General features: G+C 46.7%; 1 protein-coding gene across 3 annotated transcripts in view; it reads right to left on the reverse strand.

The window, feature by feature from the left end:
• Nucleotides 1-26,221, reverse strand: part of XYLT1 (xylosyltransferase 1) — a 278,553-nt gene that overhangs the window by 34,658 nt on the left and 217,674 nt on the right. For all 3 annotated transcript variants that reach the window (XM_040458947.1, XM_040458948.1, XM_040458946.1), the window contains one exon: nucleotides 13,284-13,364. In XM_040458947.1, coding sequence (XP_040314881.1) covers nucleotides 13,284-13,364 — 81 coding nt within the window. The remainder of the gene's footprint in view (nucleotides 1-13,283; nucleotides 13,365-26,221) is intronic.

Consider the following 26,221-nt stretch of genomic DNA (forward strand, 5'->3'; position numbering starts at 1 on the left):
CGTGTCTGCCTTCCTTCTAACCCCTAGAAACTATCAATCTGCTTTCTATATCTATGGATTTACCAACTCTGGACATTTCATACAGATTCACACATACAATATGTGGCCTCTTTGGGTCTGGCTTTCTCTACCAACAGTAATGTTTCCAAGGCTTCATCCTGTGTTTCTGTCTACCCAGCATCCACTCCTCATTCCTCTGAGAATCACACCTTGATTTTACTTTGGACAGCCACCTATCTTTAACTCTCACTTAATTTGGGTTTGCGCCCCACCCCCAGCACCAAGCGGTGGCGACACGACCCAGCCTGGTCAGTCAGAGTATTCCATCTGCCTGGCTGCCATAACTGATTCAGGGATGGGTGAGTAACGCAAGCTAACTTTTGAGATTGGGCCCTGGATTTTTGCTGGATCTGCTGGGAAGGAGGGCTCTTCAAAGGCATTTTCAGCTGAGAGAATGTAAGCCTAGAGCAGCTGGCAGCCATCCTGTCACCATGAGTACAAAGGTTGTTTGACAGTGGAGGTAACACAGAAAACAGAGAGAGGAAGGGAAAGAGAGAGGGGGAGAGGGGGAGGGAGGGAGGGAAAGAGAGAGGGAGGGACAGTCTTCATGACTATGCTTGAGACCCTGGATCCCACTGTGCCTGACTCACCCGGACTCCTCAGTAACGTGCTTAGGGCATTTTGAAATGGGATTCTGTCATTTGCCGTTGAAAAAGCCCTATACATTCCTGAACAACTTAAACTTTTATCACTACCATGATGGATGTGAATCATCTCAGTCCCTAGAGAAAGCAGATAGCCAGGGACGTGGCACATAAATACCTCTCTTCCACTATGCCAGTCTGCACCTCCATCATGTGTCTTAGAGGCCTTTGAACCTGCATGTATTCAGATTAGAGTTACCAGTCCCCCACCAGGTAGATGCTATTATCATTAGAACTGACTCTGGATTCCTCCTTTCTGCTTTCCTCACAGTTCCTAGGACAGTGCAAGGCAGTGACTCGGGAAAGATCTACCGTGATGCCCAGACTTCAGGGTATAAAAGCTGTAGATAGTTCCATTGTGCTGGACATGCTGAATTCTACAAAGAATCCCTCCCAGTGTGTCCTCCCAAATCCACTAGCATCCAATGGAGGGAAGTGTGTGGAACCTCACTAATAAATCCATATCCCCAGTACTTTCCTCCTGCTTAAGGAGAGAACTTGCCCATAGATACTGGTCACTCACTGAGCATCATGATCAGTAATTCAGCATTCAGCAATCCACTGAATTCTTAGCAAAACTGATGACTGTATTAAAAATGTTGATGACTTCATTTTTTAAATATAATTTATTGCCAAGTTAGCTAACATACCATGTGTGCAATGTGCTCTTGGCCTAGGGTGTAGATTCCCATGATGCATCGTTTACATACAACACCCAGTGCTTGTCCCAACCAGTGCCCTCCTCAATGCCCGTCACCCATTTCCCCCTCCCCCTCCACCATCAACCCTCAGTTTGTTCTCTGTATTTAAGAGTCTCTTATGGTTTGCCTCCCTCCCTCTCTATAACTTTCTTTTTTCCCCTTCTCCTCCCCCATGGTCTTCTGTTAAGTTTCTCAAATTCCACATATGAGCAAAAACATTATGATATCTGTCTTCTCTGACTTACTTCACGTAGCATAATACCCTCCAGTTCCATCCATGTTGTTGCAAATGGCAAGATTTAATTGTTTCTCATTGCTGAGTAGTACTCCATTGTATATATAAACCACATCTTCTTTATGTTGCTGACTTATTCTGCTGAAATGTGCTTTCCATCTACATGGTGGTGCAGCTCTACCAGTAACGAGTTGAGTGACTTTGGAAAGTGATGACCCTGAGTCTTAGTTTCCCTTTTGGTAACATGACTTTGGAAAGTGATGACCAAAGTTGGGCTAGGTCTGGATTGTAATATTAAATGCCTACAGGAGTCAGACGGATAATGGAAGCATCTGAGGCAGGCTGGGTAGAAGACCACAGGGTTGGTGGAGTCAGAAAAGTAGAGAAGGCAGTTTTTGAAAAGCACTCAAATTCATTAAAAAAAAAAAAAAAAGGTGCTCTGATTCAATAAAACATATCCCTAGCCTTGAAGCCAGCACATGGGCCATCAGTCATAACAACCATGGGTTAGGTAATCGTAAGGTACTTCCCAGCTGTGACATTCTCTAAGTCACTCTGTTATATCCAGGAAGAGGGGGTGGGGCAGGCATTCCAGACAGATACATGGGATCCCAGAGAAGGCTGACAAATTTTCCACAGACACACAGAGGATACAAGCCAACCAGAAGACCCAGGTATCCCTCCCAGGTATCCCTCCTAACACGTTTCCAAGTGCAAATCCACGCTGTCAGCAAAGCCACGTTCTCTCTGGGAGTCACTCGAAGGTTTTCCAATATACTTACCGTATCACTCCACTGACACAAAACTCAGCTCTAACTGGGTCCATTAAAGGAAGCCCCTGAGTTTAGGAAAATAAAATCCTACCTCAGCTCTGTCTGGTGCTAATTATATAATAATATTAAATTGCAGACACTTAACCCTGCTTAAACCTTTGCATTTTAGGTAACTTCTACGAGAACTTATGTGCTAGCCAAGACTAACTCACTCAGAGAGACAAAGAAACAAAATTCAGGTGTTGAGGACATGCAAAAGTTTTCTTTCCATAGGCCAGCCTTTTAATTTTGTGTTCCATTATGTGGGAGAATAGCATCGTCTTGCAATTTTAATGTGATGTCCCAGACCATAATATCCAAATACAATATTTATGCAGTAATCTCCAAAATGAAATATTCATGGGGTGGGAGATTGGTTGCTATATTTACTTGCATTTGAAAACTGATAAGCTGCAAATGCATGCTTTGGTTAATTATGAGTAAACAGAGACAAACAATCCCCCCAGGTCTCAGTTCCTGGGTTAAGAGGGGCGTTTGGACTGGGATAAAGCGGCAGAGGCCCAGAGTCCGGGTATTTAGCAGGGGAAAGGAATCAACTGCTTGGACAGTGATTTGCATTTTGTTTTCTACCCTATGCATTTGCCATCTCTTGAAAAAGGGAATGGCTGGAAATCAAGGTAAGTAGGCAAATACCTGGGTGTGCCTTTTCATAAATGTTGGTTCAGCAGTCAAGGGTGTGTGATTCTCTACCTGAGGGGTGGAGAGCAGATTTATTTAAGCACTGGGCCAAACACACAGAAGATGACCAAAGACACTCTCTTATATTTAGCTTCATTTCCAGATGATTTGATTATGTGAGGGCAACCGAGTCAACAGGTGGAATTCAGAGCAGACAAAAAAAGGATCTGGGTACTAATGATGACTCTGTCTTCGCAGATGGGGAGATATGGGGTTGACTTGACTCTCTGGAATGCCAGTTTCCTCATCTGGAAGATGAGTTCCATGACACCTGTGCTGACACCCTCCTGAATCAGCTGTGAAAGGCTGACAGATGAGGTTTACAAAGGTCCTTGCTAAGTATTCAGCAAGCACTATTCATTCCAGCAATGGACTGAGCCAGTCATTACACAGTGAACCATTCTTACATAGCAATTATACCCTTCCAGAATCCCTCACATCTGTGACCACCATTTCATGCTTTATTTTTCTCCATAGAACTTAAAAATTTGTACTACTGTATACAAGGTATTTATTTAGTTTACTGTCTCCTTACTAGATGTAAGTCCCAAGAAGGCAGAGAGTTTTTTGCCTGTTTTGGTTCAAAGCTGTATCCTTAGTGCCTAGACTAGTACCTAGCATACAGTTGGTGCTCAATAAGTATTTATTGAGCCAATGAATGAAGGGAGGAGTAAAAGCCATGAAATTGTTCAATAAGGAAGTAGCAGCCCTTAAACAGGTATCTGATTCTTCTAACAAACATTGAAACACAAAGGAACTCAATCCAAGAAGGTTAAGGGTGTTCCCCAAAGTCACACAGCTAACAGTCCTGGACTCGAATCCAGGTCTGGATGAATCCATCAAGCTCTTAACTGCTCTGTCCTGATTGCCAGGGTCCTTGTAAAAGGATCCAAAAGGAGTATCTGAGAATTTTCACTACCTCAAAAAGACACGGTGCTGAAATGAGAAAAGTGACAGAAAAGGGCTCATTGTTGGTCTTGGAAGAGCTCCCTGCCAGATGTCACAAAGACTTCTGTCTTCAGAACAGACTACCTGAGGGCAAACATGGAATCAATTGCATTTGGTTTTACCTCCTAGGATTTCAGGGAGGGGTGGTTTGCCTTCCAGGGACTTTCTCTACTGGCACAATATGGAACAAAGTCATAACTAAATAGGATTCTACTGAGATGTCATAGGGACCAAGTTGTACTCAGCTGAGCATCAAAGGAAATTGGATGGAAGGGGACAGGGGTCCTCATTCTCATCCGTGTGTGAAAAGGTCAGTTAAGAAACCTTCTGTATCCTTTGAACATGATCTCAGAAAAGGCAGACAATGAAGGTCTCTTAATTCAGTTAATTCCCTGGCTACAGTCTTGGCATATTCATTGAGTGTGGAATTATTCCAGAACTGTCTCGTCCTATAATGAGTTTGAAAAGGAAGAACTCTGCTCCTCAGATTTTACAGCGTGTCTGAGTAAGAAGGAATCTTAGCAATCAGTTAATATAATTAATTCTATAGATTGAAAAAAAAAAAACCCAACACACTGAGAGGATGTATGATTCAAAGACATCCAAAGTCACACAGCCTAGGAAAAAAATCTCCCCTTCTTCTCTTTTCCTGTCCAGTGATCTGTCACTGAATCCAGATTACTCCTTTAGCCTAAGTACAACCTAAGCATTTTAGTTAAAAAATAAAGTCATGGAACAAAGCACGAAAGCCCGCAGTGTATGAAATCAGCCAGCTATGTGAATGTGCTGACACGTAACAGCCGTATAATGCAGGGACCAAGCTTTGGACTACACAATTCACGTGCTGGGTAGGCCACCAACCTTGGACGACCTGAACACGTAACTTCACATGGAAAATGGTGATGATAGTAACACTTACTTCAGAGGGCTAGTGCAAAAGTTTAAATGAGATTATACGTAGAAACGGCTTAGGGTAGTGCTCAACACACTGTAAGTGCTCCATAAATATTCACCAAGATGCTTAATATTTTTCCTTCATCAAGCTACAAATTTAAAATTTCTATCTCTCCTCTTCTCTCTCCTGTGATTTGGTAGACAGGAATGGGCAGGACACCTCCAGAACTAATTACACACCTCTATGTCCAGAAAAAGCAATGATATTTCAGCACCAAGGACAGAAGCCCAGAGCCCCACACAAACAGTGAACTTCATCTCCTGTGATTATTTTAATAAGCAATGCCCATGGTTGTGGTAGTTGAGGTGACAAGGGTCATGGGCACCTTTCTAATTCTGTCCGAGCAGTATGAATACATCATCTTTTCATGCTACCAGTCAGCAAGGATTCAGCTCATTGGGACCTAGTCTGGCAGCTCCACAGGGACCCTACTGGCTGTTTCTTTCAGGCCCAGGCTGGATTGTCCCCTTTCCTGACCTCAGCTGGGGTCAACTGTTATGTCTCTACTCTGAAGTACCGGAAGAACAGGGGGCTTGGAGCATTCACTCGTTCAGCAGCTCCAGATAGCATCTTCACTACCCCAGGTCTGTGTGCTGAGAATCTGGTTGTGAACAAGATGGACATCATCCCTACCCTTCTCCATCTTCCAGGGAGAGACATAAAAAATAGAATAACACCTACCATTTATTGAGCACCTGCTACTTTCCAGATCCCATTCCTCACACTAAATCCATATTCTCTCATTTAGTCTTTACTACAACCCTATGAAGGTTCATTTTACAAATGAAGGAACAGAGACACGGCTAAGTAATTTCCCCAGAGCCATACAGCTGGTTAGTGCCAAGGGTGCGATTCTAACCTTAGCCGTCAGGCTCTGGATGCCATACTTTTAGCCATTGAGCTATAATCCTGCTCTTAATAACTTAGTAAGTAGACACAAAGAGCCACAAAACACATTAATATGTAATTAGATGTTTGTGATAAGTGCTATAGAGAAAAACTCAAGGGCGCAGTGACAGAAAATAAAGAGACAGAGACGTCATTAGTGAAGATTGTTGGGGAAGGGCTTCACTGACGAGGTGGCATTGAAGCTTCACGTCAAGGATGAGGAGGAATCAGTCATCTGAAGATCTGGGGGCAAGAGCTTTACTGGGGACCAAAACAGCATGTGCAAGAGCTCAAATGAATGGAAAGAAGTCAAGGTGGCTGGAGTGAGAGCCTTGCTGACACATCTGAGCAGGTCAACTGCGAGAGAGGCAGACCCTACCTGATTGGTGGGGGGAATGCATCATCTACCTGGATATGGCAGGAAGCCCCACAGTGAACATGCTGAGGGAATCAGTGTGATACAGAGCCTAGGAGTACAGACCCTGGGGCCAGATTTCCTGGGTTCTAGTCAGCCTCCCCACTTATAATCTGTGTGTTTAACTTAGCTAGCCTCTGGGCTCCCATCTGAAAACTGAGCCTGATAGGACTGCATTTCCATCATGGGGTAGTTTTGACACTTGCAAGAAGTAACCTCACTAAGGTATTTAGGACATTCCCCAGCACACAGGAAACCCTTCACATGTGACTGTTACTACTGCCTTGTGCGAAGAAAGCGGACTTGTGTTTGATATCCAAGGGTGGGGGAAAAAAGAAGACTGAGAAGAGATGCCAAGTCAAGGGCCCAAATCCTGGGACCCAGAATCCCCTGACTTGGTAGCCATATGTTCTTCATGGTGCTTGGTGCCCAATCAGCTTCTACTTCCAAGAGGCTAAAGGTCCACTGAAGGCTAAGTGGTTTTCCACAATTTTTCACACATTTTAAAAAACAGTGTTTATTGCCTTTTGTTCTGTTTATAAATGTAATGCACATCCTTCACGGAAAACTTAGAACAGAAAGAGAAAGCAAAGAAAAAAAAAATCAAAGTCCATCTCTCAGAGATGACACCCTGAACATACTTTTGTCGTAGTCTTTTTTCTAACTTCGATGTGTATTGTTTTGGAAAAAGAAAAGTTCCCAAGTTGACCTCAAAACGCATGTGGGGGCCAAGAAAGGATATGCATACACAGCTTTGTGTGGGTGCTGGTGCAACGCAAAGCTTTATTTTGACATGCCTGCTATAATTGGATTAAATACAGTGAACATGCAAACAGTGATAAATGCACTGGTTGGGTTTAAGAAAAGCAAAGGGGAAATGCAATCTGCTTTCCCCATTGGAAAGGAGATATTAATTATCTCCTCACATCAATCATGGTGCTATAAGACAGCTGGGGAGTGAGCCCATCTCTTCATAAGCAAGTTGGCACCAAAGGGCCTCCTGAGCACAGATTTGCTTGGAGGAGGTTCCTGGCCAGGCTCTCAATGGATTTGCCAACTATTGGCTAAACAGTTGCCTGTTTATACATCAAGGGAGGTGTGGGTCTGAAGATGAGTTCAATGTCAGAGAGAAAGGGCTGCTGAAGCTGCTTGGCTGTCATTCTGGTGCCCAGTCGGGGGGAGTGCTGTTTAGAGCAGGTGGGGTCCAGACCTGACAGCTAGAAGAAACTTGCTGATGTCACTTCCAACCTCAGGGCTGGGACCCCTCCTGGTTTCCTACTGGTCTAGCCTTCTTACCCGTCAAACGCTAGTTTCCATAAGAATTGGAGGAGTGCTTGCAAAATGTTAATCATATGTATGCCATTTTCAAGATTCTTCTCCATCATCACTGTCACTAAGTTGACACGCCCAACTAATTGTTCCAAGAGTTTATCCCTATATTCTCCCATTGAATTCTTCTAACAACTCTGACACACAGGTGCTTGATGTCGATGTCACTCAGCCAAGGTCATACACCTAGAATCCAGAGTGTGGATTCCTACCTGCTGTGCCAAGTGCTTTATGTATAGCACTTACAGGAAAGCTCCCTTAATAATTTTCCCTAAATCAACTTTGAATAGCTTCAACGGTGTTTTGTTTTTTTTTTTTTTTTAAACTGAGTCTTACTCTCAGCATAACTTCTATGAAACCATGGGGGCAGACGGCTAATTCTATCAATTGTTGTTGATATACTTGCGATCAGTACCTAGCTTTCCCAGCACTCCTGTCTGTGAAGTACCTGAATCCACCTCTCACGCTACGGGTGGATGGGGAACACACTTTGGGAGACACCGACTCTACAAAGGAGGGGAAGAACCCGATCTTTCCTCTCCTCATCATTTCAACGATACTTCTGCTTAAAGTTAGCAGGATTCTGTTCTTTCAGTTGTACGCCCCAAAGGCAAAACTGCAGGTCCTGTCAGATGTGGTCATGAATCACGGCGTGATAAAATCAGGCCTTGAAAGCCAGACCGAGCCATGTTCCAGTCCCAGCTCTGCGGTCTGCTCGCTGTGGAACCTTAAGCAAGTAAAATCAACTCTCTAAGCCTCAGCTGTACTCGTCTCGAAGATCTCACTTGCCAAGTGAGCTGGGAATGAGACAACACACCAGAAAGTGCCTGGTTCAGGGCCTTCCCAGGGTCAGCGAGGACACTCCGTCCTCCACAATGCCCATCTCCCTATTCACATTTTATAAAGATGAGGAAACAGAGGCTTGGAGAGTCAAAGCCATCTGGTGAAGTCCTATGGCCATCACATGAGCAAGCCAGCATTTCAACACAGGTGCCAGGCCTCCAATGTTCATGTACCTGCCCCTGTACCACAATGTGTCCCTGGGCTCAGCATGGGGGCCTGTGGACCTTGGATCAGCAAGAGAGCTCAGATGGACTGAGGCAGAGAAAGTGTCAGAGGAAACCCTATTCTGGCTGGTAGAAAGGATCTTCCCTTTCTAGCCCCTATCAGACCACCCCCCGTCCCAGGTCCCCACAACAATCAGGTTGCAGACATTTGGGAAACTTCTCCAATGCTCCCTGAACAGAAGCCAGGAGTTCCAGGGTAACTGCAAGGACCTATTTAGTCTGCAAGGACATGTTTAGTCCCTCAGTGAGCTTTAGGACACCTGCTTCTGCTCACCCTACAGAGGCTAACTGGGAAATCAGTAACTGTGCTGCGTGCCTTTCATTGCATCGACTTTATTTTTGGAGGAAAGCAAGGAGAAATGGTGAACACAACACTCCCCTTCATTTAATTACAGGAACAGTCAGGACCAATTTGGCAACTATTAAAATATTAGTTTGCCTTTATGCCATCCCTGCGGAGCAGGAGCTGGGAATCCACACTGGCTGCCAAGGGCTGGAGATGGGGACAGAAGGTCAACACTGCTATTAGGAGCCACGTGGAACTAAAAACCGAGGCACCCTGTGGCCTATTTCGTATCTTACTGCTTGTTTTTGGTCCCTCCACATCGTTTGATCTTTTAAACTCTTTGCCTTTGTCACAATGTCTTTTACAAGGGCTGGTCCAGGAGCAGAGAGCGTCAGAAGGAGAAGTGCCTTCGGAGACCATCTTATTCATCCACTTTTCTTTTTTCAAAGGGAGAAAGTGAAGCCCAGAGAAGCAGAGTCGCTGCCTGAAAGTCACCCAGCATCCTGGAGGAAAGCAGGCCCAGAATACAGACAGGCTGCATCATACAAGGGTTATGAGCTTGGGCTCTGGGGACACAGGCATCTGGGCCGGAGTCCTAGCACTGCTGTAATTATGTGGGCTTCACCAAATTACTTCACCTGAGTCTCAGTTTCCCCGTCTCTAAAATGAAGCTACTAAGTCACCATTGGAGCCAGAAAATCCAACCAACACAAAGGAAAATAGAACTAAACAAGGGAGTCAAAAAGTACACACTTCCAGGTGTGAAATAAATACGTGCTGGGGGGAGGTGATGTATAGCCAATAATACTGTACTGTGTATTTGGAAGTTGCTCAGAGAGTAGATCTTAGATGTCCTCATCAACAAGAAAAAAAAATGTAACCATGTGGGGTGACAGATGTCAGCTAGACTTATTATGATCATTTTGCAATATATACAAATAATGAATCATTAGGTCATACACCTGAAACTAACATAATGTTGTATGTTCAATTACATCTCAATTAAAAAAATAAAAAGATTCCCCTCAGTGAACTATTTGGCTATTTGATGTGTTTATTTTACTTTAACCCACTCCAGGAATAGTAAATAATTAAATGCCCCCCCCCCCATAAAAAGGAAAAGAAAAGAACTAACGGAGTCTAGGTGTGATTAAAGCATTTGAACTGCTTGATTTAGCCATATCTGAAGTCAGAGATCAAGGTTTTCCTTCCATTAACTTCCTTTACCCACTGAGTCTAGTTTAAGCTGGGTTTCTGTCATCTGCCACCAAGGGTCCTTTATGACACATCACCCGTGCAGGGTCTGCAGCCTAGCCATGCCCAGCTCTGTGCGATGGGGAGGGGACAACAGAAGACGCCCAGTGGCTAGGGTTACTCATCAGCAGGTGAGGCCCCAGCTGACAGAGAGGAGAGGGTGGCAGGTAATGGCTCATTTTACTATGAAATTAATACGACATTACTGCCCTTCATTCATTCAAGTAAGAGAAAACCAGCCAAGGGCTCATTCCTGGGTAGTGGAATATGGGAGCTTTTCTGTTCAGAGATCCTTGGGTTTTAGTTTTAGCAGGAAGTGCCAACAACATCTTAGCCGGAACCTTTATGTTGTTCTGTGCCATGTGGGTATTACCTGTCAGCTACTGGCGCACATCCACCAGACAGGTATTCACACACCCAGCGGGGTAACTCTAGCCCGAATACCATCTATTTATTTCTCCCACCACAATATTTTCATCCTACACTTATCATAGCCATGACATCACCATCATCATCACCACCATCACATAGGGCATCTACTATATGGTGGATGCTTTATATGCAGCATCTCATTTAATCCTCTCAACCCCAAGAGTGTAGGCCTATTGTTATTTCCACTATAAAGGTAAGGGAACAGGCTCAGAGAGGTTAAGACCCCTGTCCAATGCAACATAGCTAGGACATGGCAGAGCAGGACTCTGATCCAGGAAGTACAACCTCAAGGCCCACGCTTTTAACCTCTGTGCTACATACCCAGTCCCAAGCACTGGGCCTAGAAATAGTGGACAGAGAATAAATACCAACTAGGCAGGAATAATAATACCAGGGTGGATAATAATTCAGACACAAGTCTATCAAATTACAATGGGCTCCTTTCTGATGAAACAACTTTGCACAAAACACATATTACAAGGTTACCTGGAGGTAACCTAAGGGCCTAGACACTAACATCTGGGCCAGTTTTGATAACTAACACCTGAATGGAATCTTGTTCAGCTCTACCTTGCTCCCATGGGCTTTGGGGTCAGAGAACTGGGTTCAAATTCTAACACTTACCAGTTGTGTAACCTTGGGAAAATCATTTAGACTCCCCCAAATCCCTTTCTTCTCCTGACAAATGGGGATAATGATTCTTATTTTGCATTGAGTGGCCCTAAGAATGAAATTGGATCCCACAGGGAAAAGGTCAGCGGAGCAAGGGCACTTATCAGGAACACATCACACAGTGGCTGTAATTCTTGATCTACCCAGGCCTCTCTCCCTTTAGCGGTGGGAACATGCTCACGCTAATCTGTAAATCATGCTGATTTACAGAGCATCCTCAAGTCTGGGGGCTCCTTCTAAATGTAAAAAATGCAGGCTGTCAGTAGGATGGGAACAAGCTATAAACAGCTGGATGAAATCAGAGTTAGAATTTAGGCAATGACACAACAAAGGATTCTGGGGTTACATCTGGAGAGCTCAGGAGATGGAGCTCAAGGCTACCTTCTGGTCCCCCCCGCCCCCCCCCCCCCCTGCTGTAGGTACCTCGGTAAACTGAGTTACAGAGCCAGCCAGAGGGCAGGTCAGTCAGCAGTTGCACAGAACGCCTGAAGCAGACTACAAACTGAAATGCCAGTGGGGGCCAGGTAGGGAAGGGGCACAGGAGAGGACAGGAGAACACGGGCTTTGTCTATGACCCAGGTGATAGCCTCCAATGAGAAACCTGAGGCCCAGAGTCAGTGGACCTTTGGATCTTTTAAGATGAGCTGGATGTGCCTGGGAAACATTGCTATTTTTATTTTCATTTTTATTTTTTTATTATTTATTTATTTATTTTTTCAACGTTTATTTATTTTTGGGACAGAGAGAGACAGAGCATGAACGGGGGAGGGGCAGAGAGAGAGGGAGACACAGAATCGGAAACAGGCTCCAGGCTCTGAGCCATCCGCCCAGAGCCTGACGCGGGGCTCGAACTCACAGACCGCGAGATCGTGACCTGGCTGAAGTCGGACGCTCAACCGACTGCGCCACCCAGGCGCCCCAACATTGCTATTTTTAAATGGGGCTATTCATTTTCAAATGGAGCACTTGAACTGAAACAAAACAAAACAAAACCAACACAAGAGCCAAACCAAACAAAACACATCAACGAGCTAAAATTATCCCATGTGCTGCCAGGTTATGGTCTGAGTTCAAAGCTAGAAAAAACTGCCAGCATGTCAGTGATCTGGGCTGGTTTTTTTTTTTAATGGTGTTTACCATCGGGACGGTGAGGCCTATCATGTGATCTCCCCTAAAGGGGGCGCTTGAGACTGAATCCCTCGTAGCTGATCTCTGGCCACAGAGATATTGACCCTGCTGAAAGTGGGACTGCAGCATGCTATTTGTGGATCCAGATTGGGCTTCTTGGTGCCTTGAATCCCTGCCAATGTCTTGGGCAGCAAGAGTGAGGCACTGGTGAGGGCAAAGGGTGGGAATCAGGATATATGAGCTCAACTCCATGCTGGCATGAGACTCTTTTTCACCAGGAAGTAAGTTCCATGAGAATGGGGGTTTTGTCTTGTTCAGCTCTAGAAGGGTGCCTGGCACATGCTTGGCACTGGGTGAGTGTTTGCTGAATGGCTGACCCAATGAGTGATCTGGGCCATCACTTAAATTATGGGGCTCAGTCATCCCACCAATAAAGTGGGAATGAACAATGGCTGCCCTACTTACCTCAAAGGGTTGCCATAATGAGATAATGGACCCGGGAAAGTGCTCAGTGTGTGTGTGTGTTGGGGGGGGGGTGTAAAGGGCTATTACGAGAGGAGATGCATTTACTATTATCCCTGTCCTTGGCTGACGGGAAAGACTGCTGCAGACCCGACATGGAAGGGGCAGGGGCCCACCCGAGCCATGCCTTCCTCCTGTCCTCTACTTTCCTCTAGGCTAGCCTCAAAGGAAGCCCCAAAATGATCACTCAGATTTTCATTTCCATTTTGCACATGGGTAGGGGGAGGATGTGCTACCTTGCATTGTCCCGGCCGTGTGACTTCAGGAAATTCATATCTCGGTATCGGGAGAGAAATGCCACCAGCTGGTCATTCGTCCTGTGGAAACAAACCAAGAGGAAGGTCAGGGTCCTCCAGAGACCATGGACACTTTCTGAGTCTTGGCTCCCTTCGTGGTCACAGAAATAAGGTCCATACAGGCTAATAAAGCATCTTCTTTCATGGGTCACCACCCTAGGCTTACCACACTACATTAAAAGGGGATATTAGCGTGTTTGTATCCTACCTATCCTATAGCCTGTACACTCTTTGAGTATAAGCATACTACCTTAGCTGTTCTGGAATCTCCAGTGCTCAGCACTGGGCGTGGCAAACAGTAAGTCATTAGTGTGTAGCTCAATGCGATACACAGCAATCTCAGGGTCTTTGCACGTGCTGTCCTTGGGAAATTCTGCCTTGTATCTTTCCAGGTCTGGCTTGCTGTTATCATCCAGGTCTCCTTTCAAATGTAACCTCTTCAGAGACGCCTTTTCTGGCCACCCAACCTAATGTGGCATCAGCCTCCCCCACCCCCATCTTTATCATATCCCTTTATTTCCATTACTATTTTATTGTCACCTGCAAGTGTTAAACTTGTTTACGTTATGATGTAAGCTCCATCAGGACAGAACCTAGTGGGACTTGCTCCTCACTAGCACATGGTAGGAGCTACATTAATGGTTGCTGGATGAATGAATACTAAGTCCTTGAATAACCAGTGGGCTACCAATTGAGAGAGCTTTAAAAAATATGAAGTGCGATTGAAACAGATGACGTCGTTCCCAGTATTGTTATCCCAAATTTATCGCCATCAATCTCGGTGCAGGCAGTGTAGTCACAGCTAATCAGCTTGTGCATACAGCTGTGACAGTATTTTAAAAGGCAGTCACACGGGTCTCCATCTGCCAGAAATGCAGTCGCCTCTTCTGCTGAATAAACCCAAACAGGTAAACGGTGCTGAAGTGACAGCTCCTTTATCATCTGCTCTGCTCAGGAATTTTTACTTAGAAGGAAAGGGTTAACCATTGTTTCAAAGTGGGAGACCAGATGGAGGCGGTGGAAAGGAAGGACACTCCTGGAACCGAATGGAGGCTCTCAGAACTTTGGGGGGCAGGTAGGTGCCTTAGAAAGCAATGCCTGGGCTCTAGAAGCAGAAAGGTCTAGAGGCAGATCCCAGCTCCACTCCTGACCCAAGGGTGAGTAATTTAACATCTGGGTGGTAGCCTTCTCTGAACCCCCCTGACTGCCCAGCAGACAGTAGGCTCTCAGTACGTATATAACGAATGGATAGCTGGGAATATTTAAAGGGCATATAGTAGGTGCGCAATAAATGCAAAGTGCTTTGCTCCTTCCACCTGCCACCATCTGGTCTAAGCAGCCCCCACGCCTCACTCTTCATTTCCCTGCAACTCCCTGCAGCCGCACCACTGCAAGCCCCTATTCTGTGATTGGATGACGCATGCTGACCAACTCATAATTCCAGCGGAGGGGGCACAAAGCAGTCAAGGGACGCTGCAGTGAAAACGAGCCCTGCCGATGTCCCATCCTATTACTGAAATGAACACCAATACACAGGCGGCCATTCTAGCGGTAGCAGAGAGACCCCCGTCCACACTGAAGTAAATCCGATAGGAACACGCAAGCCAAGCCCTGCCGCGGCGCACAGAGGTAAATTCCAGGGACGCAGCCAAATGGCTAACCCCACGCATCTGCAAAACGGTGCATCTCGTGTGTGGACAATCCTGCCCACATGCTCCAAGGTAAAGCCCACGTGTGCCTCATACCAAGTTACAGACAGCCATGGGCAAAGGGCCTCCCGAAGTTGCGGGGAGAGGTGGGAACAAGATCAGCCCATAAAAAAAAAAATGAAAGCAATCTCTCTTTCCAAACCCTCAAGAGGCCCATTCGATCTCCGTGTCTCAGCAGTTCCTGTTTACCAACCCCCTTGCCACTCTGGGACAGTTCATTATCGTCGTCCTGATGAATACGGGGACAAGTTAACCTCTGAATGGGTCCCTGGCAGCAGGAATAATAAATAGGGCCTCTCAGCGGCCTCAGAGGGAGGATTGAAGGGGCCGGGCCGGGGCTCCTGGGCCCCCGTGCGCGAAGCCTCAGGCCTCCCAGGGTCAGTGGCTGCAGCTCCATTTGGCAACCCCAGAAAGCGCCTTTCAGGGTCCTGAGCTGGGGCCATTTTCACATTTACCGCTTCACCGAGTCCCCATCTGACGGGGATGAATAGGCATTTAGCGAATTTACTTAGCGATGCTTCCACATGAAATCGTCTCAAAAGATGACATCTTGGGGGAGGGAGGGTGGCTGGGGAGGGGGCTGCGGATTCCAGGCCCAGAGCCCGGGGAGGGAGAATGCGGGGGTGGGGTGGGGGGTGGGGTAAGGCTGCCTTTCAAAGCAAAGTGCTGTGTGCCTGGCTTGGCTGGACTGGCGGGGTCGAGGGGACCCCTAACTCCCCCTCCCTGGGCTCCCTCCATCAGCCCCCTCACTCTTCCTCTCTCTCAGAGTAAAAAGCTTGCTCTGCACACTGAAACCAGTCTCCCAGCCCTTCTTCAAGGGGACACGCAATTCGGCTGGGGCCCAACTTTCCTATCACTGCTTTCCAACGCCTGCTATAATTGCCTCCATAATATTTAGTTCTCCTCAGATAATTAACAGCTTGCGATCTGTTGACATTTTACCCAGTTCCAGCCTCTCTCTCTCCCTCTTTCCCCACCACATACGTTTCTCACTCTTCCTCTTCTGGTGGAGTCATGTGCCAAGTGGCTCCCACCACTCATCACTTGTGCCTGTCCCTACCTCTTGTGAAAACCATTAGGAGACATGTTTCTTCGTCCACAGCCACTCCTCTATGACTGTGACTCTAGGCCCCTCACTGGCAGCCTTCGTGGCCACTGGGATGTCTTTGTGGAAATACGTAAATAAGTAAATGTTAAAATAAGTGATTTATTTTAATAAATAAGTCATTTATTTCAATTAATAAATTGGCTATAATATAAACAAACTTACTGGAACCATGTGTTGAAGTGAGGGAATAAGTGAATGATAAATAAGCTCCAAACATTAAAAAAATTTTAAAAAAGGGGCTGCCTGGGTGGCTCAGTTGGGTAAGCGTCTGACTTCGGCTCAGGTCATGATCTCATGGCTCATGAGTTCGAGCCTCAGGTTGGGCTCTGTGCTGACAGCTCAGAGCTTGGAGCCTGCTTTGGATTCTGTGTCTGCCTCTCTCTCTGCCCCTCCCCTGCTCGCGCTCTGTCTCTTTCTCTCAAATATAAACATTAATTTTTTTTTTGAAATAAGCTCTAAACCACGACCATTTATGAAATTGTCCACCATGCCCCAGACCCTGGAGCAGATGTTTGCCACATTTTATTGCATTTAATATTCACAAAAACTCTATAAAATGCGAGTTTCATTCCCAATTTACAGATGGGCAACTGAGACTCAAAAATTGCCGCTTAGTGAAGCACAGTGTCAGGATTAGAATCTGGATCCAGATGTCAGAGAGTGTCATGCCCTTTGCTACTAGACTGTTTGCATAAATGAATGAGTGAATGAATGAAGGAATGAGTGAACAAATGAGTAAATGAATGAATAAATGAATGAACGAGTGAACGAATGAGTGAATGAATGAGTGAACAAATGAACAAGTGAATGAATGAGTTCCATGCCAGGCGTAGGTACTCAAATGCCCCCCTATTCAGAGCCTGGTCTTTGGATGAATGCAGTAACTCAGGCTCCACCTCGGACCTACTGAGTCAAATTCTGCATTCTAACAGGATTCCCAGGGGATGCGTGTGCCCTTTAAAGTTTAAGAAGGGCTGCTTTAAGTGAAGCATGAATATGGTAGTTAATTCTCTTCCTCTTTTCCTTCTTCATCTTTTCCCTAAGGCCTGCTCCTGAAAGCCTGGACTTGCAGCGAGTTACTTTCGTCTCAGTAAGCCTCAGGTGTTGGGAGTATTAAATAAAATAATTCCTGAAGATCTGTGCTGTAGCACCGGGCGTATAGTAAGCCCTTGATAAATGTTAGCTGTTATTTAATAGTATTATTATTGCCATCTTGAATATCAGAAGCTTAAGACATTTTGAACTGGAGACAGCAGTATAATGACCCAGCCAGATTTGAACTTGGAAAGCTTTCTGTGCTTAAGCCCCAGAGGATGCCCTGTGGAGCATGGTTTGGGAAATGCCCCATCGAACGGACCTGTCTCCTCTCCCGGCTGGTGTGAGAGTTAGGAACTGGCTCCCGGGGGGCCACCTCGACACTGTGTGTGTCTAAGATGCATAATGGTTCTGGGCATGAGGACACGCAGAACTGGGGGGGAGGAGGACAACTCAGCTCTCAGGTCCCTCTAGTACCCAGGAGCCCCGTCACAGCCAAGCCTGCCTGCTGGCAGCCTGAGACAGGGCGAGGAGGGAACAGGGACCTTCTCAGCCTCCACTTGGAAAGAGCACAACACAGAGCCATCCCTCAACTGCTCTATGTTCCTCCTGCCCACCAGGCTGTGGCCCAGAACCCCCTTCTCTGATACAGGATGCTGAGAAGAGTCTGCCAGAGGTACTCCCGACGACTGGCAAGGCAAAAGCTAAGCACAGAGTTTTTGTGAATGTCAGGACTCAAGACTTCCACCCGCTGATGCTGCCGGGTGTGTGCAGACCCCGGGGGCACCAGATCAAGGCCTCGTGGATGCGGGCGGGTGGGCCATGTGAGGAGCAGAAATGTGTGTGGGTGGCAGGGGGTGGAGGACCAGGGCACTGGGCAAGCTGATCGTGCTAAGGATGGAGGCACCTTCAATGTGAGCTCAGAATAAACACGCCATATTTCCCCAGCTTCTTCCACTGCTCTATCATCTGCACGGTTCTTTCAGACGCATGTTCAATTTAACGTTCAATTCAATAGCGCTTCAGCTTTACCCTATGTGACAATATTTGCAGTATGTGATGTACTTTTTTTTTTTTTTTAACAAATCTTAAATTCTGGTAAAATACACCTAACAGAAAATCTGCCATCGTAACCATTTTTACGTGTTAACAGTTCAGTCGTATTAAGTACCTTCGTACTGCTCTGCAACCACCAACCCCCATACCTCTCCAGAACGCTTTGTATCTGGCAAAGCTGAAACCCTGTACCCATTAAAACAAGAACTCTCCATTTCCCCCTCCCCCAGCCGCTGGAAGCCCCTGTTCTGCTTCCTGTCTCCGTGAACACATTCATAGAGGAGTCAAACTCCAGGAACCTCCTATAAGGGGGATCATACAGTACTTGTCTTTTTGCAACTGGCTATTTTTCCCCTTAGCACAATGTTCTGAAGGTATATCCATGTCATAACGTGTATTTCCGTTTCGAGGCTGAGTAATTCTGATACACCATTTTTATGTTTTTCCCCCCCTGTTACACATGAAAAGCAATAATGAGTATGTATCTGGGTACCTCCTAAAGCACCTGGGCCACCAGGGGCATATGGAGAGCAGTCAGCTGTCCCGGTTTGTCCAGCCCTGAGAGGGGATCCAGGACACACATGTTTCAGTTTTAAAATCAGATGGTCCTGGGACACCTGAGTGGCTCAGTCACTTAAGCGTCCAATTATTGATTTCGTCTCAGGTCATGAACTCACGTTGGAGCCCTGCATCGGGCTCTGCGCTGGTCATGGAGCCTGCTTGGGTCGGTCTCTCTCTCTCTCTCTCTCTCTGTCAAAGGATTAAATAAATATCAGATGGTCCTGGCGAACCAACTTGAGCTGGTGGCATACATGTCTGCTGAGAGCCATGTGACCCCAGAAAAACGTCATACTCGTCCTTTTCTGAGGAGCCCAAGAGTGCAGAAAACCACGCTGGGGGAAGCACGTAACCCTTCCCTATGCTTCTGAAATTACCATCCTGCAGCTTAGCCCACAGCAAGACAGACCAATTAATGGCAAGAGCAACAGAAAGAACATCTAACACTTGAGGGCCTGCAGTGGGGACCACTCTCTGCAGCACTCTGCATCTGTTAACCCACTTAGTCCTCATGGCACCCCTATGAAGCAGGTGCTGGGACACTCACACCCCTTGTCATTACAAAAAGGGGAGCGTGTGTGTCCATGGCTTTTTTATGTAAGGATCTATCATGCTGATCTGTCTAATCGGCACATAAAGTAGACGTCATCCTTCTAAGGGCGACACAGAATCTCATGGAAGGGACACAGTCATTCTCCTAGTGATGGACATTTATGTTGTTTGCTTCCCTTACAGATACCGCTCCTAGGAACCTCCTTGAGCGTTTCTCTTTCCCGTATGTGGGTCTGATAGCTTTCTGTAGGATTCAATTCCCAGATGCAGCATTGTTCGTGCAAAGGGCACTTTTTAGTGTCTCTTTGCTTTTAGAAAGGCACGCTACGTAGACTGAGGCTAAGCCCAGAGCCAGGACGGGGCTCACACCACCACGCAGGAACCAAGCCAGTGGGCTCCCAGGAATATGGGGAGGGGGAAGGAAATGGCAAAGGTGATGAAAGGGGTGGGGGAGTTGTCCTGGAGAGGCTGGTGGGCTTCTTTGGCAGGCTAAGCAGGACTAGCAAGGGCCTTCTGGCTTCCGCATGGTACCAACAGCCAGTGGGACAGGAATGAGCCTCCGTCAGGCAGCGAGGTGTGTGTGTGTGTGTGTGTGTGTGTGTGTGTGTGTGTGTGGTGTGGGGTGTGCGCAACTATCCAGTGCCCGGGGCAGCTGCTCCAGCTGGTGCCCATCTGTCTGTTAATAGCACAGGGATTTTCAACCAGGGCACCTTGGACAATACTTTTCAGGAGCCTGGCTATAGTTGTGAGATGGGTGGGCACTGGATCGAATTCCGGTCTGTTCTTCCTGGACTTGACACCAGATGTGCAACAAATAATTGCCATCGTTCTTAATAAATGCCCCAGGGGCGCACTGGCCTGCAGGGCTCGTGGCCATCAAGGCAGAGAGCTCTGTCATTCGCTTGTATGTATGTCCCTGCCTTTGACCACAATGTTTCCTCTACTGGACTTGCTTTTCCCTGTGTCTTTGAACTGGAGGGGGAGAGGGGAACGTGAGGCAGTCAGAAAACAATTAGTAACGACTGCAGGAACCATGCCTGTGTTGCTGATCGTGTTAACTCTGCCTCCCCCTTTCACCCACAATTCCCCCATCACACAGGATCTAGTTGATACATGAATAAAGTAGGACACAAAGAGATTTAATGACTTGGCTGAAGTCTTGCAGGAAGGTGGGCTACAGACTTGGACCTTCGCACTCCAGGCCCAAAACATGACTCTGTGCAATCCTGATCTCCTCGTGCTGGATCAGCTTTAGGAGTGCCCTCCGTTTCTTTCCAAAGACAGCCAGGCGGGAAACAGGCACCTGAAACTGCAGCCACCTTCTAAGGGGACCCATCGTCGAACACACACTGCATGTCAGAAGGTGACACAGATACGGCCTCCTAAGTGTGGGCCTTTCTGCTGCGCTGGTGTAAAATCGGAGCCCTAGCCACTGGGTTTCTCTCGCTGCCTTCTGGCTCACAGATATATTCAAACCCATTTTTCCACATGGCTTGTTTCTTTCTGGGTGTTGGGGAGAGGGGGGAAGATCCTGTCGATGCTCTGTCCACGACCCTCCAGGCAGGTTTTGCTTGGACCTTACCAAGTCTCCTTGTCTACTAGCAAATCTCTCAGGAAGGCCAGAATCCCAGAACAACACAAAGAAAGGTCAAGTTCAGGGTTCTCCGCAGACGAGCCGAGAGCAAGAGCACTGGAGATAAGACAAGGGCAATCACTGATTGATCTTATAGAGCCAAAACGAGGAGTGAGACCCACTTCTGCGAAGACACAGTGGGAAATGTATGGAAAGACCTAGCTACTGTATTTCTTCCTCGGCCCTGTGGGCGTACTTACAGCCACTGTTGGTACCCAAGGAAAAGTGAACTGGAGAAAATGCTGCCCCAGCTTTCAGGTTCCACTCTAATCCATCCTCCGGAAAGCAGCTGCAGGATTTTTCTAGAACCTAAGTCTGCTCGTATCCCCTCTCTACTTAATACCCTTCAGTGGCACTTCGTCCCCTGTAGCACAATGCTCTTAACTCCTCAGCAAGGTGTATAAAGTGGTTCGTGAGCTGGCCTGGCTGCTGAATCTCTGGCATTGTTTGAAGTTTTCTAAATGTTCTGTGTTTCCTGTGACTTTGAAAACTCGCATAAAACTGTGCTCTCCTGGAAACATGATTTCTTACCCCCTGACAGGGCGGGTGCCAGATACCTGGAACAGCAGTTAGATGAGGTGGTCGTGGTCTCTGTCCTCCAGGAGCGCAGAGGACAGTGGAGAAGGCAGACAGACACGTAGATTCTTATGATATGGAGTGAACTGCCAGGTGAAATAAGGCACCGAGCATCCTGGAGACACCAGGGGAACAGCTCTTCCCCTCCACGCAGGCGGGCAGCAAACTGGGGAGCCACCTGGCTAATAAAACTCAGTCACTTTTGATTGGATTTATCTTTCTGTTACCAGAGAAACCGATGCAGAATTAAAACATGCTCAATGCATTGGCAGGAACTGGCAAACCATTTCTCAAAGCCTCAACGCTTTCACAGAACACTTGTAAGACACACATTTTTCATTTTAAACATACATAAGCCATTCTAAGAGGCAGTTTATCTGACTTTCCATCAGTGGGAACTCTTAACATGTCAGCCCTTCCTGCAGACGGCTGTAATGGAAAGGTAACTGACAAGAATCAGCGCCCCGGAGGCCATGCCTGATCCTGGAACACTGCTGGAATCATGAATGCAGAACTAAATTGCCATTCAGCCTTGTGTGTGTGTGAGCGCGTGTGTGTGCATGTGAAGTCTGTTTGATTGTATTTTAATTTTCTGAAATCTGGTTGTCCTCATATGCCACGAGACATCTCAAATGAGCAGAACATTTGGTTAACCAAATTCTGCATCCCCTTACGATGACTGATTACAGCCAGTTATTTGATTTGCTTTTGGGCAAGAAGAGGCCTGCTTTGGAGGACACAGAAAGACTGAATCTTAAGAGTAAACGTGATCTACGGGAGAGAACCAAAACTTGGCTACAACGGAAGCTGTGTCTGCAGAAATTTCTCCCTGATCTTTGCCACTTTGTTGCTATTTGATTTTGAGCAAATTCCTGAAGCTGGCTGAGCCTCAGTTTTCTAATCTGCAAAACGGGGATAAAAATGGTACCTGAGGCACCTGTGTGTTGTGCGTATGGCACCCATAGTCCCTGGCCCATGGCTGGTGCTCAGTAAACAGAAACCCCCATATCCTTTGCTTCGAAATGCCAGAGGAAAGGCATGCCCACCACTTGCCAGACCTCCATCACGCTGTGTGACATTTCTAATCCTACCTGCCTGTGTGCCTAGCCCTAGAATAAATTACGTATGTTCAAGTCCCTTGACTGTAAGCTACCCGATGACAGGAACTTTCTCTGATTCATCTTTATTTTCTCAGTGTCCGGCATAGGCCTGAAACACACATTCTAGCAGCTTGATGTCTGTGAGTCCCCCTGCTCATTTCCGAGGGTCTCAGCCCATCTGTACTGCATTCCAGAATGAGGATCTTTGTTCCCTATGCTGGGACCATCCTTCCCATATATTTGCCTGTTAACCCCCAACTGTCTTTCCAAGAACTGGCCCAGGGTCACATCAATGGGAACAGGCTGGAGTATAAATGAGAACTAAACTGAATGAAATTTTATTGATAAGCTCAACTCTCCATCTGCGTGTATGGCTGAGAACAGAGTTCTTTTCACCATTGCACACTCCCCTGGGTTTGCTCGAATGACAGCAGTGACCCATCATAATAATTTCTCTATTCCAGTTTCACCGGATGGACATCCCTAACACACCAACAATAAATATGCTGATGTGTGGAGTGTTCACAATAATGAGCCTGAGACCAGAGAGATGTCGGTTCAAGTCCCGGTTCCACCACTTACCGGCTGCGTGTCCCCGGGCGTGTCATTTCTGCGATTTGAAGCTCAGTTCCCTCATCTTTAAAACTGAGGATGAGGATGTCTACTTCATAGGGTTGCTGTGACGATTAAGTCAAATACAACAATATTAACTGTTGCCTGCTACTGAAAGATCCAGGCTGATACAGATACACAGGCACTAGGAGTGCTGTAGGACAGGATACTGAATGGTGGGCAGGGGAAAGCCGCAGACAGAGACTGGGTAACCTAGGCCGCAGAACGCTACAATGTAGCTACTATTAAGGCTGCTGTTACTCCTCTTACTTCTCCAGCACTAGGTTCTGTATTTTGCAGCTGACAGGATACAATAAGCATCTCCATCCCCTGGAACTTCAGGGTCAGGTCAGTTCTGATTTCAGTCCCAGAGCAGGACTGAGCTCAAAGGACAGCTGACTGTCATGGATCACCTTGGGCAGCCTGCCAGGTCCCCTAGCCTGTCCTTTCCGGAATAGGATCCGAATGCATTGGAACACAGAAGAGAAGCCACATACTCCTCCGTGGAAAAGCAAATGTCGTAGCCACCTCTGCAAACCTCAAGCGGACACAGATTCTTGGCTCAAGAGACTGATTCTAGGGAATGAGGGCATGCTGCATCCAGAATCTTCTTTCCTCGCAGATTCTAAGCCTGTTTATTTATTTTGGAGGGTTGATGAGAAGTTATACAAGAAATCAGGCTGTTGAAACAGAGGACACAGGCTCTGAGGTTGTAATTTGGCAGTTGCTAGAGGCAAAAGCTTCTGAAATGTTTTAAAAGAGAATTTATCACATAGATGAATGGTTCTCAAACTGCGTCTGGGGCAGCGCTAGGTTCCACTTGGCCCGTGGGGCCTCAGGACAGCTCACTTGAGATTTCTCCAGAGAAATCTGTCACCTACTTTCCATACTGGGAGAAGTTTCAATTGGTAGTAAAAGATTTAGTAGAATAACAATATAAGTTGAAACGTAATTAAAGAGGATGGCCAATTCAGATTCTAATTTGGGGGGGAGGGGCAGGGAGGGCAGGGTATAGCAGGTGGCTAAGTCTGTGTTGCAGGACTGGCTCAACTCCACCCTCACTAGACTGTCTGACCTTGGGCGGGAACACTTTCCTGGAGCACTCTTGCATTCTGAGCAATGGGCATCATGATAGGACACATTTTGTATGGCTGTTTTGAAGATAAAGAGAATGATGCATGGAGGTTAAGCACTTAGCATGGGTGCTTGGTATACAGCAAGCACTTAGTAGGTACTAAATGTGTTACTGTTGGGGCTGGGGAATAAATTCCTTTCTTCTGCCCTCCCTCCCTTCTTTCCTCCCCTCTTCTTTTACACATTTTTGAGCATTGCCTAAGTGCCAAAAATTGTGTTGAGTTCTGATGTTAGAGAGCAATTCAGCTTTTTAGACCACTGGTATCACTTTGAGTCACACAGACCTATTTCAAGGAGGGGTAACTTTCCCAGGTTTTATTGGACTATGAACTCAGACTTCCTGCTCTTTGGGTAAAAGTCATTCATTTCCGGATATTCCTGAGGTGTTTACTCAGAGGGAATACCTTACATCCACTCCCCTTGTGTTCCTGACTTATAGTGACTGACCTAGTGTTTCTTAAAAAAATATTTAGGGGCACCTGGGTGGCTCAGTCAGTTAAGTGTCCAACTTAGGCTCAGGTCATGATCTTGGGGTTCATGAGTTTGAGCCCCACATCCGGCTCTGTGCTGACAGCTCAGAGCCTGGAGCCTGCTTTGATTTCTAGGTCTCCCTCTCTCTGCCCCTCCCCTGCTCATGCTCTGTGTCTCTCACTCTAAAAACAAATAAACATTAAAAAATTAAAAAAAAAAATTTACTGTCATCTGGGACTATTCCGAAAACCTGTTCACATATAATAATGCTGAAAGGTGCTACTACAAGTTCATCGATCACTGATAAAATATTTTCCAGTGCTGGTCCTTGGATATTTAAATGGTTTGGATCATAAAAGAGGTTTATGTTGTAAACTGTAAAACACGATGTGTGCCAGATGGGAGCATGTCTGTTTTGTTCATATCACTATATCCCACATTCATCCAGTCAGCAAACATTACCGTTACACCTACTACATGTCAAGAAACTGTTCTGGATGTTGGAGGAACAGTGACGATTGAGACCCAGTCTCTGTGAGAATTGACCCCTAGTGTCTCGAGGCACCCACCGTATGCCTTGGATTAGCTTTTCTCCCATGTATTACAAACGGTACTAGTTATAGGCCATTCTTGCAAGAATCAAGAAAAGAGCCATTCTGATCATTTTCTGTGTTCTGAGGTTCCCACAAGGAACCCCCGTTAAGAAAGGTGCGGCTGGCACAATATAGTTGCTTAACACCTACAGGGACAAACGCTGAATGGAATCCCTAAGGCTCTGCCAGGTTCCTGAAATGGAATTCATAAACTCACATGGCATCCCTTTCATGCTAAGGCAGATAGATAAATGGGCAGGTGCAGCTGAGACGAGCCCCACTGAGTGACCGCCAGATGTGCCACTGGTCTGCAGGGACATTGCTCGGCATCAGGTGACCTGGTTCTAAAGCCTACTGTGTGAACTTGCAAGCTGCTTTATCCTGAGTCTCAGTGTCCTGGTCTGAGGGGGGTAGAGAACTGAGGAGATCACGTGTGTGAAGGTTTATTGGCCCAGGGCCCGGCACACAGGAAGTGCCTGGTTATCCCAGAGCTGTTGTTAGTCCCTCTGAGGGATGGACAAGGAGGCCTGGCTTCCCGAGGCACACCACACTGCAAGCTGCAGTCAGCAGGTGTTTCCCCGGGGAAGCCAAGCCCGTGGGGTGCTGACATGGCCCAAGAGCTTGAGAACAAAGCCGAGACTAATGTCTGTCTCTCTGCAGCTGGTGCCCTTGCTGCCCCCTAAAAGGCTGAGGTCGGCCAAAAAAGGAAACCCTCAGAAGCTGGAATCCCTTTTTTCCTAC

The sequence above is a fragment of the Herpailurus yagouaroundi genome, unplaced genomic scaffold (genome assembly GCF_014898765.1).
Source record: "Herpailurus yagouaroundi ecotype Mexico unplaced genomic scaffold, PumYag 222, whole genome shotgun sequence".
Taxonomy (NCBI): Eukaryota; Metazoa; Chordata; class Mammalia; order Carnivora; family Felidae; genus Herpailurus; species Herpailurus yagouaroundi.